The 18500-nt window shown below is 50.7% G+C and overlaps 3 protein-coding genes across 3 annotated transcripts; 1 reads left to right on the top strand and 2 right to left on the bottom strand.

Moving 5' to 3' along the window:
• Positions 1-762: 762 nt before the first annotated feature.
• TRIREDRAFT_112387 (uncharacterized protein) lies at positions 763-2506 on the top strand (the record flags this gene model as incomplete). The annotated part of the gene is made up of 3 exons (XM_006969681.1): positions 763-1193; positions 1310-2215; positions 2272-2506. 3 exons carry the CDS (start codon positions 763-765, stop codon positions 2504-2506), a joined length of 1572 nt encoding a protein of 523 aa, XP_006969743.1.
• Positions 2507-5772: 3266 nt separating this feature from the next.
• Positions 5773-6871, bottom strand: TRIREDRAFT_82469 (uncharacterized protein; the record flags this gene model as incomplete). The annotated part of the gene is made up of 1 exon (XM_006969694.1): positions 5773-6871. The coding sequence occupies exon 1, from the start codon at positions 6781-6783 to the stop codon at positions 5773-5775; it is 1011 nt and encodes a 336-aa protein (XP_006969756.1). The 5' UTR covers positions 6784-6871.
• A 4891-nt stretch (positions 6872-11762) lies between these two features.
• Positions 11763-13006, bottom strand: TRIREDRAFT_70630 (uncharacterized protein; the record flags this gene model as incomplete). Its single annotated transcript, XM_006969695.1, has 3 exons — positions 11763-11904; positions 11978-12209; positions 12265-13006. The coding sequence occupies 3 exons, from the start codon at positions 13004-13006 to the stop codon at positions 11763-11765; spliced, it is 1116 nt and encodes a 371-aa protein (XP_006969757.1).
• Between the last annotated feature and the right edge of the window lie 5494 nt (positions 13007-18500).

Consider the following 18500-nt stretch of genomic DNA (forward strand, 5'->3'; position numbering starts at 1 on the left):
ACACTCGTTCTCGGCACCATCTTGCCACTTGTGCAGCCAAGGCAAACTGTGAGAGGTGATTTGTAAGTTTGCTGCTTCTCACATGGTCACAAGGCTTACTCCAGCAAACATTTCTCAAGGCTGACGCCGAGTTGATCTGCTCGACTATTGTTCAGGGCATGATTCCAATTACCAGCAAGGTCTATGACAAGCTGTAACTGGACATCCCTTGCAATAACAAACGCTTGTAAAAGACCGAGCACTTGTGTTATTAGCATGCACTTATCCGAACAGCAAACAGCGCCAAAAATAGTCATTCAGCCAAACCCTTCGGCCACCCGGCGGTTCAACCGGTATCTTTTGTACGTCAAGCAATGGCTTAGACACAGATCAATGCCCGGTAACGAACAGCTATTTGAACACGAACTAGGCAACCACTGCGTCGCAACCAGGACTGCTTGGACGGTTACAGAGGAAGTGGATTTTCATGTTATATAAATGACGGTTGCTCGCCCTTACAGATTCACTTTGAGTTTCCACACCATTGGGCACCGATTCTGCAAAGCTCGTCGAGATCTTATCCTCGAAGGCCACGTCCGTTCTGTCTGCACAAAGACAATTCTGATTTTTACAGATTTCTCCCACTTCTCGATTTACCTGGCATATCTTGCGGGGACCCGAAGCGAGTTGGCCTACACCTTCTCAGGAGTCGCTTTTTGCTAGGAACAAAAGAGCTAGACAGAGAGAAACTTTCTTGAAGTCTACCTTACCTAACACAACATCATGTCAATCATTCCGGAGTCGACGACGCAGGAGGATGCTGATCATGCCCCCCCAAGTTCTCTACCACGCCAACGTCCACCATGGAGCCAGTATCATTTCGGCAGAACGCGGTCATCGAATAATTTCAACGTCTCTAAAGCCAATTCGAGTTCCAGCTCAAAAACCACATTGGAGCCGAGTATGAGCTTGGAAGTTCTGAAGAACTCCCTCAGCATCCGCATCTCGGCGGAACGGTTGTACAAGATTATTCACGAGCGCTGGCCATCCCAACCTACTATCAGTGACACAACTCTCGACCGCTGTTCGAAAGCCCAGTTGCAGCTGGATCCGCGCTGGTTCACACAGGGGAATAGGGAGGAGTCTTTCTTTATCATGTTAGAGGGCCCAGGCATTCTTCAGGAATGTAAGCTTCACCTGTCCCCTATATCAGAGTAAGTACATGTACCGCCCATTCCTCGGAATTCTATTCCGACGTAATCAGAAGCTAAATAAAGCCGAATCGCAGCACCACAGTAGTCAGACATAGCCTGCGTTGGGCCTCTCATAGAAGATGGAAAGACTTCTGCTTATACCTTGGTCATGATCACTCGGGCGAGCTCGAAGCTTATCCTCTGATATCGTTACGCCCAAAGCTCCAGACGTACGAGAATCTTCATGACGCTGTTGAATTCCGACTCATTCCGCTGGAGATCCTTCTACAAGAGCTCAAGCCTTCCTTCGCTGCAAAGAAGTTCATGGAGATGACTCTCGCACGATCTTTGCTACTTCTGCTGGATGGACCGTGGGTACGAACTCACCTACATCTGCAAAATGTTTCAGTATTTTGCAGGATTGTAAATGGCGTTATCCACCCCCGATTTGACAAGATGTTCCTCTCGACCTCTTTTGGCTCAGCCGTTGACCCTGACGAATGGCTGAAACACAACGATACGCCGTTGATGCCTGCAATCCTGGCTCTCGGGATATTGTTTGCGGAGATCGAACTCGGAACCTCTTTGCAGACAATATATGAGGGCGTGGATCCTGAGCTGAAGGTTTCAGATCCAGTTCGAGTGGCTCAAGTTCTTTTCAAAGAATGCGAGAAGGAGTTTGGCAGGGCACTCGGTGTTATGAGGATCATGGACTCCTGTTTTGGCCCGAGTCCACTTCATAGGACTGCATGGATACCGCCTAATGATGGCCTCATTCAAAATGATACGGACTTTGTCAACCGGTACTATGCCAATATCGTTAGGCCTCTCGAGGAAGATTTGGTTAGCTTGGGCTGGTCATGGGATGAGATCAATGGGCGGACTCCTCGCATCCTAGGCGACGCAGAAGTCGTGAGAATCTTCACATCCTCCATACATCATGCCAACGACTTGCTGGGACATCCCCAGGAAACGACGGCTCCGGTCATTCCTATGATGGAAGACACAGAACAGGAGATTAGACTTCTCTCTGCAGAAGAAAGGTGACCCATGCCTGTATTGAGCGACAAGTTTAGCTATTGACCTCATTATACTGTAGTACTCCAGACAATCATCGGCCCACGGGGTTTAGAGATGTACACAAAAGGCAATTTGTCCCACGGATGGATAATTTCGGCGAAAGCGAGTCTCAAAAGGCTCAAGAACCGTCTGTACCAGACACTGGCGCCGACAAGGCACACCGGGTCTTCCAAGATTCCAACAAGAAGCGCAAACTGGATGTCAGCTGCAAACTCGTTGAACCTCGGGGTGTCGAAGAGCTACATCCCTCGTGATTACAATCACTGGGTCTTCACCAAGGCAAGCCATTTCGGCTGAACTGGAACGCTGCAGCTGGGCCAAATCTTAGAGGCGAGTCTATATGGTCACAGGAGATCGAGTCGCGATGAATGCACGTTCATGTTGCCACAATGGGAATGATGTGGTGTCCTAGGGTGCTATGCAGACGAGGGCGCCGGAAAGCAACAACAATCAGCATGGGGACTCAGTTGAAGGAGAGAGAGCTGGACATGGAAGATATCGACCAGGCGCCTGATCTCAATTTTTTGTATCGGCTAAATGAGGTCAGCTATGGCATCAAAACTTTAACACAAGCCGTGTTAGAAGGGGCAGATGGCCTATGTAAATGCGCAAGATGGGCCGTGCGGGCCGATGGTTATGGTTGACGGCTTTGAAGTCTTGGGTTTTGAGGACATGCCTTTCGGCAACAATTCGATCAAGTTCGAATTGATTCCTGTTTCCGGGCATGAGAATCTTCAATGCTATATCAGCAAGTAGTAGGGCAATAATATGCGAGAAAATTCATTGCTCGAAGCGATATCTTCAGTATTAATGAGTGTCTATTTACCTTGATGCATGACTGTGTCAATTATCTCTACCTAGTTCATGGTCTTTTGCCAGTTTGCAGTCCACAAATAAGTATACCAGTTAGTCGTAATACCGCCTCTCGACTTTACTCCTGGCCTTGAACAGCCGCACAAGATACGAATCGTCCTCATCATCTCTACCATTATCAGCAGCAAACCTACCCGATCTCTGCGCCTTCCGCCGCTCTTGTGTCTCTGGACTCGGCGATGCCGTCATGGCCCGATCAATAGGCTCAAAGACCGATCGTAGAATCGTTGGCTTATGAGGATTCAGAACTCCGTACGCCATAGAGGCCCCATGCCGGACAGCAAGCTTGTTGCAGTCGAATCCAGCCCCATTCTTCAGCCGTCTATTGGCACCCCTTGCTAACAACAGCCTGACGACATCAACCTGATCAGAGACGACCGCTAGGAGCAAAGGCGTGTCTCTCGTACGCTGAAGCTGGGCATCTATCGCAGCGCCAGCGGCAAGCAGTGCTTCTACCGCCGCTGCGGCGCCCACTTGTGCTGCATGATGAAGGGGCGTGAAGCCGAACACGTTGCGAACATTGACCATGGCTCCCGAGTCCAGCAGGGCATTTACCATTTCTGCATCGCCCTTCCGACAAGCGTTGTCAAGAGGAGTATAGTCTTCTCTGTTTCGCGCATTCGGGTTCGCTCCACAAGCGACGAGCTCGCGAACAACGTCCGGGGAGCTGTAATAGACGGCGATGAACAGAGACTGATTCAGATCGCAGGAATTTGGGAGGGGCATTGTCTTGAGCAACAGCCGGTTGCGCAACTCTCGGATGCAAGACTTTAGTCCCAAGGCGACAAAAGCTTGCAAGAAATCACCCCAGTCGATTTGATGGAAGCGATGGGCTCGAGGCAGGTGTAAGCCGTCCTGGAAGCTGTACCACAGACGCAGGCATTGAGGGCCGTGATCAAGCAGCATATCGAGAACAGCAGCCTGTGAAATTTGAGACTGCTCTGCGGATACCAAGTGTGCTTCGAGAGACTGGATACAATATTCGAGTAGGGGGAGTTCTGAGAAAACGAGTTTGATGGCTTTGAGCATGCCACGCGCATATGAGTCGACTTGAGAAGTAGTGTATGGCTCGTAGGTTGTAGAGTTGTAACTGCCCAGCAGATGTTGTCTTGCCCGCTCTATGGCGATACTGCTGATGGTTTCGGTAGGATTGATCCATTGTAAAAAGTTGCTCGGCTCGCTCCATTTCGAGGGTCTTCTCTTTGAGAACGGGTTGCTACGCGACCTCAGTAAGATCATGGAAGCACACGACAGTGTAGCCTGCTGAGAGAGGTACCGCATGCAGGTGAGAGCCATGAAGTGGTTACCAAGACCTGGCAGATAGACAGGATAGTATGAAGACTGCAGTATCGCAAGCCCTTTCTGCAGAAGGAAGCCCGGCACCGTCTGGTGAATGAACTGAACCCGGTCCGGTTCGCCTTTTTGAAGACTCTTCTCAATCGTGAGAAGGCCGCGGGAACGGCTTCTGATGAACCGTTCTGTTTGAGGGCCTTTGTTGATGAATTGTTGCGATCTCTTCCATGCGTCAAAGGTTACGATTGAGTTATTTCGGCTGAATTGCATGGCAAAGCACAGCTCGAGCGAACTCAGTCTCCTCGTCGCAAAGAGCATCCAGCTCAGCATATCATATGTATCCCTTCGCTCAATGGGGCCAAGCTTGAGAAATATCTGCGTAAAAAGGCCGTCTAGCTCGCGAGGAGTGTCGTAAAGAGCTTCTAGCCTCTCGTCAAGCGTCTCTCCATTATCATCCGCCTCGAGGATACTACTCGTGACTAGGTCCACCCAAAGGAAAATGCCGTCAGCCCGAGAGAGAATCGATTGGATCATGTCCTCGTTATTCGGGGCGTTGGACATGTGAGCCAGCTTTTGATAGGTGAATGTTTCAATGTCTGCGTGGTTCTTCCTTTCAACCCAGATCTCGGGGCAATTGTCGATGTAAATGTTGGGATAATGCCGGCTAGAGAGGCAAACCTTGAACTTGCTGAAAGGCTTATGGGAGTCATCTGGACAAACCTGTAGTCGGAAGAACTGTAGAAGGAGACGAACCTCGTCCACCGAGCCTTCATCCAGGCCATCGAGGAGGAGTACCGTCGGTCTCCAGGTTGGAAGCTTCGAGGAGATTTCAAGGACGCCCATAAGCTCTTCGATCTGCCACTCCAGATTGCGGCCTTTGACGAAACGACTGTCCGATGCGATCATGAAGTCTCTGAGCAGTTGGCCGTTCTGGGTGAAAATCTGATAAAGAACGGACTGTAACAGGCCACGGCTCGACTTTTCCAGAGCTTGGCCAGAGGCATCGTAGAAAAAGGAAGCTATAGTCACTGCGCTGGTGTCCGTGTTCTGAAGTAGCTCTTCTAGAGTGTGCTTCATCAGGGTGGATTTACCAGAACCGGCGCTTCCCTTGACCCAGAGGAATCGGTGGTCGCCGTTCAGCCAGGCCTGGTAGCCTGGGTCCTGCGACAGCCAGTTGCCGGTGCCTTTGCATGGACTTCTGATTACCAGCTGCCGATGATACATCTGGGGAAACTCCAACGACTCGAGCACTGACGACGATCAGTCTGGAGAGCATGGCAGCGCTCATCATCCAACCTACCTTTTTGGCAATTTGTTTCGAGAACCTTTTGAGCAGTCTCCTTCTTCTTATTGTCTAAACACTCGCGTTAATGGAATATTCCAGGGGCAACATCATGGACAGTTGAGGATTCTTACCATAAATCTCGCTCAACATGGGAGGATCTCGAACAGCCGGCACAACAGACAAAAGTTCCCTCGCAAACGCAGCGGCAGTGAGAGCGGCGTAGGGCTGCCAGCTCGCGTTCTTGTGTGAATCCGCATAATCACAGATTCCTCGTATGACGAGACACGGAAACCGGTTCATGAGCCCGGCCGCTTCCATCTCAAAGCAGAGAACACCGCCAAGCTCTTCACTGAGCTTATCTCGAGCCACGCCATCTCTCATGACTTGGTTTCCAGAAGCGATCGTCCCATGATGAACCCTGACACCGAGCCCTTTTCGAACCGGGCGGTCGATGAGATAACTGCTGGAGCAGCTATCACACGAAGAGGCTCCGACATGTTGGTAGCTCGCCTCATAGAGGCGATCAGCTCCAGCATTCTCCCGTGTGAAATGAGGCAGATGGTTGGCGCGAGAGATGTGAACCGACAACATGTCCTTGGATCGCAATTGACGAGCTTGCAGCTGCGAGATAGCGTTCAGAAGAACCGTCGGAGGCGTGTTCAGGAACCCAGTCCGCTCGAATCCACCAGGTCTTGTCTTGCCCAGATCATATTGGACCACTCCGCCATGCATCGACTGTGGCTGACTGACAACAACGTCCCCTAGGCGGACATCCTCAACACCCGGCACGCCTCCGCCAACTCCCACCATCAGCCCGAATCGCATTGCTGGAAAGTCGGACTGCAGCTGGACGGCAACAGCGGCGGCCGAGTTCGTGCCTGTCTGGCCCGCCGGCAACGTTGCGAGGACAACATTGTGGTCTCCGATACGTCCGAGAGTGTAGGAGCAGGTGTGTTTGTCGTCGATGATTTCGTGCTCCTCATCCAGCATCTCCTGCGCCGCAGCCAGCTCTATCGGCAGGGCGCAGATCCAGCCCACGGTGTAGTCGCTTGGTTGGAGGCTTGAAGTTGATGACTCCATCTAAAGTATGCATGTGCGGCTCTACATGAGTGACTGACGCGGCCAGGCCGACATGGGCCACATTCATGAAGGCAAAGCAGGTTTCGTGCAGGCAGCAGGAGGCACAAAGGCATGATAGATCTGTTTGCACAGCCCCGCGCTCATGTTGATCCCTTTGAGGTCGGTAAGGCACGTCCCTCGTACTAGGCCCCACATCGTCTTTGTCAGCAACGCGGTACGCGATCGTGACAGAGGTCCTAACAGACAAAGTTCCATTAAAAATACATACAATTTTATCTTAAAATACATTCTAATAGATAAAAAAATAAGTGAAAAAAACCTAAAAAAAAACCTTAAAAGTGCTTATAACCTTAAAAATGCAAATCTAGCAATAGCTTTATCTTAATTACTGCATCTAGCTGTGGCTGTGATAAATAATAATTTTATTCTGTTACAGGTTAAGTAACGCAATCCTAAAATTAAGCCTCTGCCTGCTATGCCTTTATCTCTCTTCTAACACTTTCTACCTATTTTACTAGCAACCTAATAAGTAGAATACATTAATAAAGCCCAGCTGCCAGGCATTTAGGGCCTGCTGCTGTAATAAAGCCCAGTTTCTATTAATAAAGTATATCTATAGGTTAGCATACTGATTTATATAGGAATCTATAGGGAAATTGCGTTGTAAGACTATTAAAAGACTTCCTTAGTAAATGCCTTGCGGCTAATACATGATTTTATTAAATTTATGTTATATAACTGTTTCCAGCAGATTTTATGCTAAATATGCATTTTTAACCTGTTAATAATCGCAAACAAGGCCAGCAAGAGCTTTTAACGCATTTAGGAGTGGTCTGCATATATACAGGCCGCATTTATTACCCTTTAAAAGCCCAGCATGAATATAGCTGTAGATAAGTGTATAATCCGCTATATAGGGAGATCCTAGGAGATAACGCTTATCTGCAGCAAGCCTATTCTAATCGGCTTTAAGGCTTAGGTTATAGCTTAAGCTAGCTATTTCTTTTAGTAGGAATTCTATATCCCTCCTTCTATAATCCCTTAAAAATGTAAGAGAGGCGCTAAAGGCGTTAATGCATTAGCGCTGATGCAAGCTGTAGTCTTTTCCTTAGTAAATTAGCTAGAAAAGGCTAGCTATTATGTCTTTATAAATAACCTCTTTTCTATGCTAACCCTCTTCTGCCTTCTTTATGATTAAGGGCACGCTATAATAGGCACCCTGCAGTTAAATTATTACGCTTTAAAGAGCTTTATTACTGTAAAAAATAATAATTAGAAGGGAAAGTGCTGGCCTTAGGGACAGCTTATTACAGAAGCTATTAAAAATAATAAGGTTAGAATGCCTTAAGATAGATGTCTTAGAAAAATATATACTAATCTGTCTTAAATGCTTCTAGGTTAACTAAATTGCATAAAAAGATAACTCCTTTATCCTCTTCCTTATAATAGCGCATAAAGGTAATAAATTTCATTATTATAATCGCAAGCGGCTAAAAGCCTTATAGCTGCACACACAGCCTATTAGGCTTATTTTTAGTAATGAAGGAAGGAAGGAGCTCCTAATTCTAATTATTGCAACTGACTATAACTTTAAAATAGGGTCTGTTAATATTAATAACCAGCTAAAAAGCGGCTTAGGATATAATTATTAATTTTATAGGGGAGGTTAGCAGGTATTAGTATAGTCTTTTCTTTTTAATATTTGCCTTATTAATAGCTATAAACTATAATAATAAGGGAAGCCTAGCTAGGAGGTTATTGCAGGCTAAGTTAAGTGGCATATATGCATTTGCAGCAAGATTTTTTAAGTGTATAGCTAAAAGGGCTCCTTAAGATAAAGGTTCTGGGCTAGAGATATCTATATACCTATTTTACAGCATAAGCATATCTGTTATAGGAAACGGGCGTCTTATGCTAGCTGCAAGGGCTGATGCATTAGCGAAATTCAGTTGTAATTGCAGCAGATAAGAGTTTTAAAGGCGCGGGGTGCTATAATGAATTGGCAATGTAATAGTTGTAATGTAGCTATTTATACAGGCCTAGATTGCTGGTACCTTTATCACCAGCCAATTTAGGTGTGATTTTATGTATCTTTAATTTCCAGGCGTCTAATTGGCTATAATTGATCTATAAATACAAAGGACATGCCTTACCGACCTCAAAGGGATACTGCGGCTTCGTTATGACTGGTTGGGAAAATAGTTTGTCTAGCCGTATGCAGCCTGATCCTTCGATTGTCGAGGCTTGCAGGGGGTAGATTCTATGCAGAGTGAATATGCTGATGCGCAAGACAACTGCATAGGTATGGGGAACACTGAACACTGCGCGCAACTTATACCACAGCAAGATGTTCTCTAACGTGGTCTTAAATAACACTCCCGTACCTAGGAAATATCCCAGGTGGTGTTTGTGGTAAGATAGAGTACATGGGGACCAGACGACTTAGCCTCATTGAACCACCTGCATGATGAGGTGCATACAGTGGGTTAGACGAAGCCGAACAAAACAACAGGCGTGATAGCAGTTGTAGTTGTCAAGTCATTATTGTAGGTGATAACCAATGTTAAACTTGGGTTGCATGACGATTTTAATGGGAGTGACTATACAACACTTTAACTTGGCTATCCAGCAGCTCATTACTGCTACTATGACTGGAGCAGAGGTTCTACTGTTTGCTACTCTTCCCTACTCCTCTCTTTTCTTACCTAATATAATGGTCAAGAAGAAGAAGATGCTTGAACTAAGTATCCAGAAAACTCTCACAAGCGTGTCAAGTCAATAGATATTGAGAGTGCTAGATAGCCAAGTTGGGCGGCTGAACAGTCGATCCAGACTTGATGGACTGTTAGCTACTGATCACCATGCGGTAGACATAGAAGATCAAGATTATGGCGAGAATCTTCGCCAAAGCTGATATATGAAGCTTTATCACGGCAGGAGGCGGCAAATATGCTATCTAATGCTTCACTGTAGACGGAGTACTTTCATCGAGGCAGGCTTGACGGTTTTCATTCATGTTATAGAGAATACAAAAGCTCGTGTCTGGGCGAGTTCTCCAGGTTAAAATAGTTGAAGAAACGCCGGGGTTGATGTTATAATGAAGGCCAGTAGAGGGCCAACCTGAGCTCAGCCAATTTGAAGCTTTCGACTTATTCCATATCTTTCAACATTCGCAATCCTATAAAATATGCAATACATGGACGATTAGTTTGTCCTGTAGGCAGCCATGAAAAGGTTTGGTCTTTTCCCATACATTGCTGATGTTGTATTGTCGACCCGTATGTCTGTCATTGCTATCATGCAGAGTACAAAACAAATTACCGATCCAGCAACGGCTCGACACATAAGAGTCAGCTCTGGTCTACCTTAATCTACCTTGCTACATGAATACCACAGTGCAAGACATAGCGAAGGCATGCATGAGCCATAGTTTACCATTCTCAAGGCCATCTCCTCCTTGCGACTTATCCAACACCAGAAAGCCACGTCCATGATACCCTATAGAATTACTCAAGCCGTTTGTTCCTTGCCTTGGGCTCATTGACAAAGACACATTCTATAAATGTGCAACATGATGGCGTTTGAATTCACACTAGCATGTCGAGAATGGCACGAACGCCTGCCACACTGAGGCTTGACAATGAGACGCCCACGTCTCCTTTTGTCTCGGAAAGAAGCCATCAAACAATCATGTGATGCCCGCACTTGCATTTCGTGGCTGTAGCCACAACCAGAAATAGAGTCACTTCACACACACGATACCTGTAGTAGATGTAAGCCTCCAACCCCTAAACCAACACCCTATTCCCCCCTTTTCCCTATCTAATCGACAAGTGCCAACAGCCTCACCGGACTAAATCAGTAACCGTAGCCCGAACAACTCCAACAGCTACATCGCTTCCCCCAGGGCAACAACAAAAAAAAAAGAAAAAAAAAGTGAAAGCCCGGCTTATCACCCATCAAGCACGGCTCCCTTCTTCTTCCTCTCCCACCTTCCACACGGGCCACAGAGTATGACTCGCGCCCAGCCATGATTCAGCAAGCATTTTGGCCAAGGAAGACTAAATCGAAGCGAACCACGCGCGCTGCCCCGTGCTTCTTTTGGCTCCCTCATTAGCGTTTTGTAATGATTAATCACAGAAATCCGGCAGACGTTCCTATTCAACCCGAGACAACGGAACTGGGTGGAGGGGAGGGCGGAACCAAGTCCCGCATGAATAAGAACAAGGGAACAAAACGTGGCTGGCTCCTAACTAGACCGGCTGGTGATCCAACGGGATCGTTCCCGGAGGTGGGCTCGCCTAGCCCAAAGTTTTCTTCTCCTGTAGAGTAGTAGTACTCGTAGCATCGTAGAAAGACGATTGAATCGGTTGGAACTAGTAGTAGTATCTGCTAGGTAGCAACAAGTTACCCTCGGTTAGTGAAAGGACGAGGTTGGCTTTGGTTTGCCGACAGCCGCCGGCTCGTTTTACTTACACGATCCGAGCAACGCATGGACTGGTTCTTATATTGCTGCCTGGGGTTTGCGGAGTCCAGCTGTTCCGGGGATCGAAGTTCTACTACATACTACTACCACGGTAGCGGCTGGAGAAATGATGCTCAGTTGGGCTAGGTGCATTAGCTGGAACGAAGAAGACGGGGATGAACGATCCGCACAGCCGTCGCTTCTGTCGTGAGCTAATAGTCCTGAAGTGTCCACCGTTGATGGTTTCGATGAAGAGCTGCATGCAAGAGGTGGATAGTCAAAAGAAACCGTCTCCGGGTAAAGACGATCATGTTATTTTCCGGAGTGTTCTAGGGCTAGGCAACGGCGTTCTAGCTGTTCGGGAGATCGATAGTCATAGTAATAGCTACTCAGGTAAGCATCGTTAGCACCATTTCCCATCACTGCTGGTCTGCATATAGCGGAAGCAGAAACGTTTCGACATTCCTCTGTTTGGGCACTCCTGCAATGTTCCAGAAGATTGATGCTTGATTGACTAGCCCCAGTTTGGCGCACTGGTGTAGCTATCGTTGTCCAATCCGGTGGTGTCCAGAAGCCACCTGTTGCTCTCCAGGAGATCCTTCAGCTGGCCATCCAGCCACTTAACATCTCCTTTGCTGACACCGGGTCCACCGGCCCTATATCTCTTTGTCAGTCGTGTACAGCAGCAGAAAGCCACAATGCGTTGCTATGCATTCCCAAGGAACTTACCAGTGGCCCCAGACGGATGGAAATGGAATACACTGTCCAACGCCTTCCGCCATGTGCCGCACCTCGTACTGTGAATCTTCGGGAGGGAAATACAGGTCAGTTTTGCCTGGCAGAACTAACGTTTTCGCTTTGATGCTCTGCATGGCCAGTTCCAGCTTCTTGTTATACGGCTCCTGATCAGAGCAATCGGCAGCCTGCCACGTGTGAAGCATGGTAAGCAGATTCTCAGGGTCTGCACATGTCGTTAGCAAACAAACGCAACGATCCAGTCAGACCGGGCAACAAACCTTTGGACAGGGCCCACGACTCCCAGAAGTTGACCAAGAAGTCCTCCAGGTCCTTGTAGCCTAGCTCCGTCTCATAGACCTTGTCCCTGTAGAACGCCTGGCTGAGCCCCCATCCCGCATACACTCGCCCGAAAGCCTTCAGCCCGACGACCTTTTCCTCCTCCGTCCACGCCCGGTACGCCGGCGCTGACTCGCCGGCAGCACTACCACCGGAAGAAGCTCCCTTGGCGGCGAGTAGTGCGCTCTTGACGCCCTCGAGAAACACCTGGTTGTGCAGCGACGTGCGCGCACTCCCGCAGAAGGGCGCCCCGAGGTCCATGAAGTCGGGATACTGGGTGAGCCACTGATACGTCTGGCTGGCGCCCAAGCTCCATCCGAGCACCAGTCGCGCGATCTGGACGCCCAGATGCTCGGTTACGAGCCGATGCTGCGCGGTCACATTGTCCTTGACGGTGATGTTGGGAAACGGCTTGAGGGGCGACTCGCGCGGCGTGTTGGATGGGCTGCTCGACTGTCCGTTGCCAAAGAGAGCTGGGATGATGATGAAGTATTGACGGGGGTCGAGAGCCTTGTCTTCACCTATGAGCCATTCGTTGTCCGAGATGGCGCCGCTGAACCACGAAGGGTAGATGATGGCGGGAGAGGAGGGGTCGCCAAAGGTCTTGTAGGCGATGAATGCACCTGGAAGGGTCTCGCCAGAGACGAGCTTGAAGTCGCCCAGCTCGAAGATGCTGTAGTCCATTTCACTCCCCATGATGCTCACTTCTTGATTTGGTGCTGGTAGACACAGATCCTGTTGCCTTGTTGATGGAAGGATGAAGATGGTGATTCCCCTCACAAACGCGACTACTTATGAGAGGGGCTCCTGACGTATGCCGAATAAAAGCGCATACAAGTGCCTCGCCCAGTCGGAGACATTTCTCATGGCCAGTATGTTTTCTTTATTCTTGGGGGAAGGCTCTTGATTCGACAGAATGTGGCTTAAGCAGGGCGTGATGAGGGGAAGCTGCATGTGCAATACGACAACGCGAGCACGTGAGTTGCATTGATGCGTATACGTTCTTCTGCTTGAGTTTTGCATATAGTATTGCGGTTGCTGCTCGGGAGAGTATTCAGGTGTGGTTGGTTGGGGTGAACTTGAATTCTGTCGAAGCTCCTCGTGATGATGCGTCCAGTGGTGTTTCTGTCCAGTGGGAAGCATTTCACTCTCATTGCGCCCCGTAGTTGCGCGGGAGCGATCCAAACATAGCAACTTATGGCTCCGCTCCGGCTCCGGATAGCTTTACGCGGCCGTCTTCCCTCTCATTGAGTTGTCCACAGAGCAATCGTGCCCTCAAGACACTTTGATGGCACAAAGCATTAGACATGAGCTAGCGCTACAGCAAAGACAGTCAAATCCTGACGGCAACAGCTAGAGGTCCCCGATCGGTCCGTTTCGCCAGCAGTTCTCGGAAGACCACGACACCAAGGCCCGTTGACGAGCATCCTCTATAAATGAGGGATGCGGTGGACACCGATAAGTTGGCCGCTGGCAAAATTCTCACCCAATTGATGAGAGAAAAGAGGCTCATTTACCACGTATGACAGCGGTTCGTTTGTCATCTCAAGTTCCAATCTCCTGGATCTAGCGCTTTGCAGCGCGGGCCGAGTCGTCGAAGGCCAGGGACATCGCCGCAGTTGGTGCTGACGATGCAGGCATCCTAGCGCAGGTTGCTGCAGCCAGTCCCCTATTTCCTTGTCCCTATTCGAACTCGGGTTAGGTCATCTCACGGCTGAGCATCTAGAAGGATGGAATGGGACAGTGAAACGTGGGATCCCTCCTCGGCGGCGTGGATTGTGCTTCGACGGAGAAACCGGCCTGTGTAATCAACATCGCCGGCATCGTCAACCTGGCTAAGGCCGCAGAGTTGGGCGGACGACACAATGGATGCTGAGTAGACCTGTTGGTCTGTTGGATACAAGCACCATGTCGCCGCGCAACGAAAATGAATGGTTGGCTGTTTGATGCTGGCTTGGCCATACCGTTGTGTTGTAATGTAGCAAGTCAAGCATTTTTAGCGCCAACTCGCACTTGTCTTTGGGTTGCACACCTGGAGAATTCGGCCTCCGGGCGATCGCTTGACGGAGAACTTGAGGAGAGGAGGTCATGAAAAGATGGGTGGGTGAATGGGTGGTGCCCTGATATTACTCCGTGATGCTTCGACACACGCCCTCGAGCACCAAGGCTGATGGGACAACCCCCCAATTGTCCGGCTGCATCAAGGGATGGCTTTGCAGTGGTCCTTTGGCCTTCCTATCCCGTGTCGCGAATTTTGAGGTTGGTGACTGGATAGTCATCAACCCGTCCAACCATGGGACGCGGCGCACTTCGCACTGTTGCTCCCTCTCGCCCGTGAACGCCATCGTCTCTCTTTCTCTCTCCGCAGCGCAAGTCATGTCCCGCGGGTTGGGTGGGTGGACACTCGATAGCGTTTGGAGTGCCTGGGGTTGATGAAGCGGGATGCAGCTATAGAGTTGGCCCACTCACTCTTGATTTTCCGAGTCCGCCCACTCTGGTGAGGTTGTAGGATTCTGGAGCAAAACCGATGGCACCTCTCGTTGATCGTCAGTGACAGCTCGGAGACGGTTGCAATGTCTGGCCTCGACACACTCGACTCGGACCAGGAGGGAGGCACACGACTGCCATTGGTGAGCCCAGCGAGAACCAACGTTCGACACAAATTGACGCTGCAGTCGATGCGAGCCTGGCATTGGTGGTGGCTGCGGGGCGTCGTCACCCAAGATATTGATGCAATTTCCGTGTCAGATGTGTGTCCATGTAATACAGCAGCAGCACAGCAACTCGCGCACAACCGCTCAGTGGTACGGCGCGGACATTGAAGGAGGGAGACGAAGCCTATAGCAGAACACAACGCATCAGCCAGTCCGAGCAGTAAGCCGTGATGCTGATTGTGACGGAGGTGACGAAGGTGACGATGCCACCTCTCGCGAGCAGCAGCAGCCACCGCTCCCGTCATGCAGCATCGCGTCTGACAGGTCGCCTGGTCGAGCCGATCCAGTTGCAGGTCGCCCACCCATCACGACGGATTCGCAGCGTCCTCATGTGTAGGTACTCGTAGGCGAAGACGGGCAGCTCCATTCCTGCTGCCACCTCGAATCAGCAGCTAGTGCTAGTAATCCGCTCGTGCAGCTCTAGTTTCTGCAGCATCGAGCTGCCAAGGAAGGACTGGCGGGGGAGCTGCGAGCGGTGCAGGGGGGGTTTGCAGGCGAGAGGCGAGGAGCCTTGCATGGATTCAGGTCGAGTTCCGCTGCGTTTGATGGCGATGGCCTGACCTGAAAGGTTGAGCGAGGGTTGAGCTTCGGGGGACCTTGATGGGGCTAGTCGCGGTTGCTGCATAGCTGCGCGTATAGCGATTGAGTCGAGGAAAGCATGTGAAGCTGCTGCCCGCTAAGGTACCTTACCTAGGTAGAGCGCCACGTTCCGGTGCCGACAGCCTCCCAACCGCGGCAGATACGTAATACTGGTGCGGCCAGGAGAGAAATGAAGGGCAATTGCCAATCTGAATGGAAACGCGAGTAGTAGTGATACCAGTTCAATTTGTGTTTGGACCGAGGATTTCCGCTGGGACTCCTGCGTCTCTTCTCGACCATCTGGAGCAATACTTGTAGTAATCGATTGCTTGTTCGTCTCCACTTCGTGCCGCCTAGCAGAATCAATTGCTTAATTCCATAAAGCAAGCTTGTACCTTGAGTACCTAAATTCTCTAGAAGGTAAGGTAACTTGAAAGTGCCTCGTCCACCGCAGCCTTGTACAGGCTACCCAGTTCCCCATACTCGTGCCTCCCCAGCTTGATGGGACTGGTACCTTCGCCGGCCAGGTGGCCTGACCTGACACTGACTCAAGCCGCTCCCCAGCGAAATTCGAGTCACGTTACCGAGATTCTGCACTCTCTCACCGCAGGGCTGACTGTCGGCTATGTTCGGAAAAGCACACACAAGACCAGTTCGACCAGGCATCAACAAAGAACAAGCAGGGATCCTCCCCTCTGTTCCCCATGGACTTCGCTCGGCTGTCGTCCTGTCTGCCCACTGCTGTGGGTGGGCTAGGACCTAGGTATGTACAAGCGCTAGCAGCTGCCAGGCATTAATTTCGTCGTCTTGCTCGTGGTGATGATGGGCTAAAAGCACAGGGCGCGAAGGACGACGAAGGAAGATGAATGACGGATGGATCGTCACATCGTCGCCGTGACGAAAGCAAGCAGCAGAGCCGGCGTCGGCAAATCGCGACTCTCGCCCTGTCCCTCCCGTCATGCTGCCCACAGCATTCACAGCGACGCCGTCGCCAATCCGCCGTCTGACACGATGACGAGGACCTGCTACTGGCTTCTGCTCTGGCAGCCTCGCACAACTGCATCGCCACTTGGAACGCCGTATTATCCAGCCATCCGTCTTCTCGTTGGCCCGCCCTGGCGACTGGGGGAGCGGCGCCAGAGGAACCCCGGACAAGCAGCTGATTCGCCATCCTGGTTGGCTGGCTGAATCGTTAATGCTTGGCCGGTCCCTCTCGGAATCGCACCCCGCAGCCGCATGTCTCACTTTTCCTGGGTGCGGAGAGACACGTTCAGCCACGGTGCCCCCTGTACCTGCGTCTCTGTTCCCGTTCTCGCTCGCTCGGCGCTGTCTTATTTTGTTCGCGAGTGTCGTTTGCATGGCAAAATTGGTTGTTTCGAGCATAGAATGCTTCATGCCCATGCGAGCGTTTTTCTCGCGCCGGGCGCGCTCCCGCCCTTCCACCCTTCCGGGACCGACGCCAGCAACTACATGTACATGTGGCAGACCCTGAAACATCAAGCAGTTCGTGGCAGAGAGACATGCAGCCGCACGTTGCAACATGAGGTGCGTCCATGGCATACGACCTACCGGGTTCTGCATCTGCATGGGTTCGCATATCAAGCCCCCGGAGACTACAAGTCTGGCCGTGGATGAGGTAGCAGCAACCACTGGCATACCTCTCATACACCGGCACTCCAGATCCAGACTCGCGTCGAGGCAGGTAGTAGTATACTACGCAGTTTGTGCACACTCCGTACACACCAGGGCAACCAACTGCTGCACGGAGCCTGCACTTGGGACGGCTGGCACCGCACAAATGAGGCATACCGCATGGACTCGACTCCCTCATCGGGTAACAAGTCGCACACACGATATGCAGACAGACCCGGATCAACAAGCCGCCACGGGTCCAAGACCCTTCAGGGGGGGTCCGAGATAGTCCCGCAAAAGCTCAGCTCGCACCTATCAAAAAAGTACGCAACCCTTCCACCGGCCAATTGGGCCATGGTCGCAACCAGTGGCGCTGTGGCGTCTTGTCCAGCGAAATTGGGGCCCCGACCGGAGGGTCTGAGGATGAGGGTCAAAATCTCTTCCCCAGGACCGCCAGCTTTAGTGCGTGAGACCACCTTTCTTTCGAGCTCGCCAACAGGCTGCCACATTTCAGGTACGGAGGTACTCTTCTGGTATTCACGAGGCACGACAATGCTAGTGCTCCTACAAATTGGACATGGATCCCGTAGCGTCTCCATCATGCCTCCGTTTCTATCCAAGTACGAGGGCATCGTGTGTCCCAAGTGCTCGCACACGACGCTACCAACGCCCTCAGGCGGAGGATGCTTCTCTCGGTCCGGTTTTTTTCCCCAAGCTATCGGATCTCCCAGTCCGCAGCTGGCCTAGCCACCGACCCGAGAAGCTCTCTTCTTATTTTATTTTCAACTTGGAAAAACCTCCCGGGACTGCAGACGGCTCGCCTTCGAGAACACCCAGAGGCGACCTGTGGCCCAGCTGCTTGTCCCTGTCTGCGCGCTTGAGAGCGTACCCTTGTCGACCATTACCACCGTCGCTTCTCCTGCTCTCAGCTCCTCCATCCTCCCCCTTCCATCCAACTCGACAAGCGACAAGGCCTTTCTCCCGACTCCCTGTCGCCCAACTCGTCGAATCACTTCTCACATGCTCCTCCGTACATCTTCGTATATCTCCTGATTTCTGACCCCGCGGGGAAACGGCCACATTCTCTCTCCTCTACACCACCTCGGTCTGTTTATCCGCTATTATCAGGTTCCACTGGCTGAAGCAATTCCTCCCCCCCAGCCATCATGGAGTCTCCGCCATATGCTACAGATCTGGATCGGATAGCGTGAGTCTGCTTTGACCCCCCCTTTCCGTTAGTTTTGGACTCGAAC

This window comes from Trichoderma reesei, assembly GCF_000167675.1.
Source record: "Trichoderma reesei QM6a unplaced genomic scaffold TRIREscaffold_38, whole genome shotgun sequence".
Lineage (NCBI taxonomy): Eukaryota > Fungi > Ascomycota > Sordariomycetes > Hypocreales > Hypocreaceae > Trichoderma > Trichoderma reesei.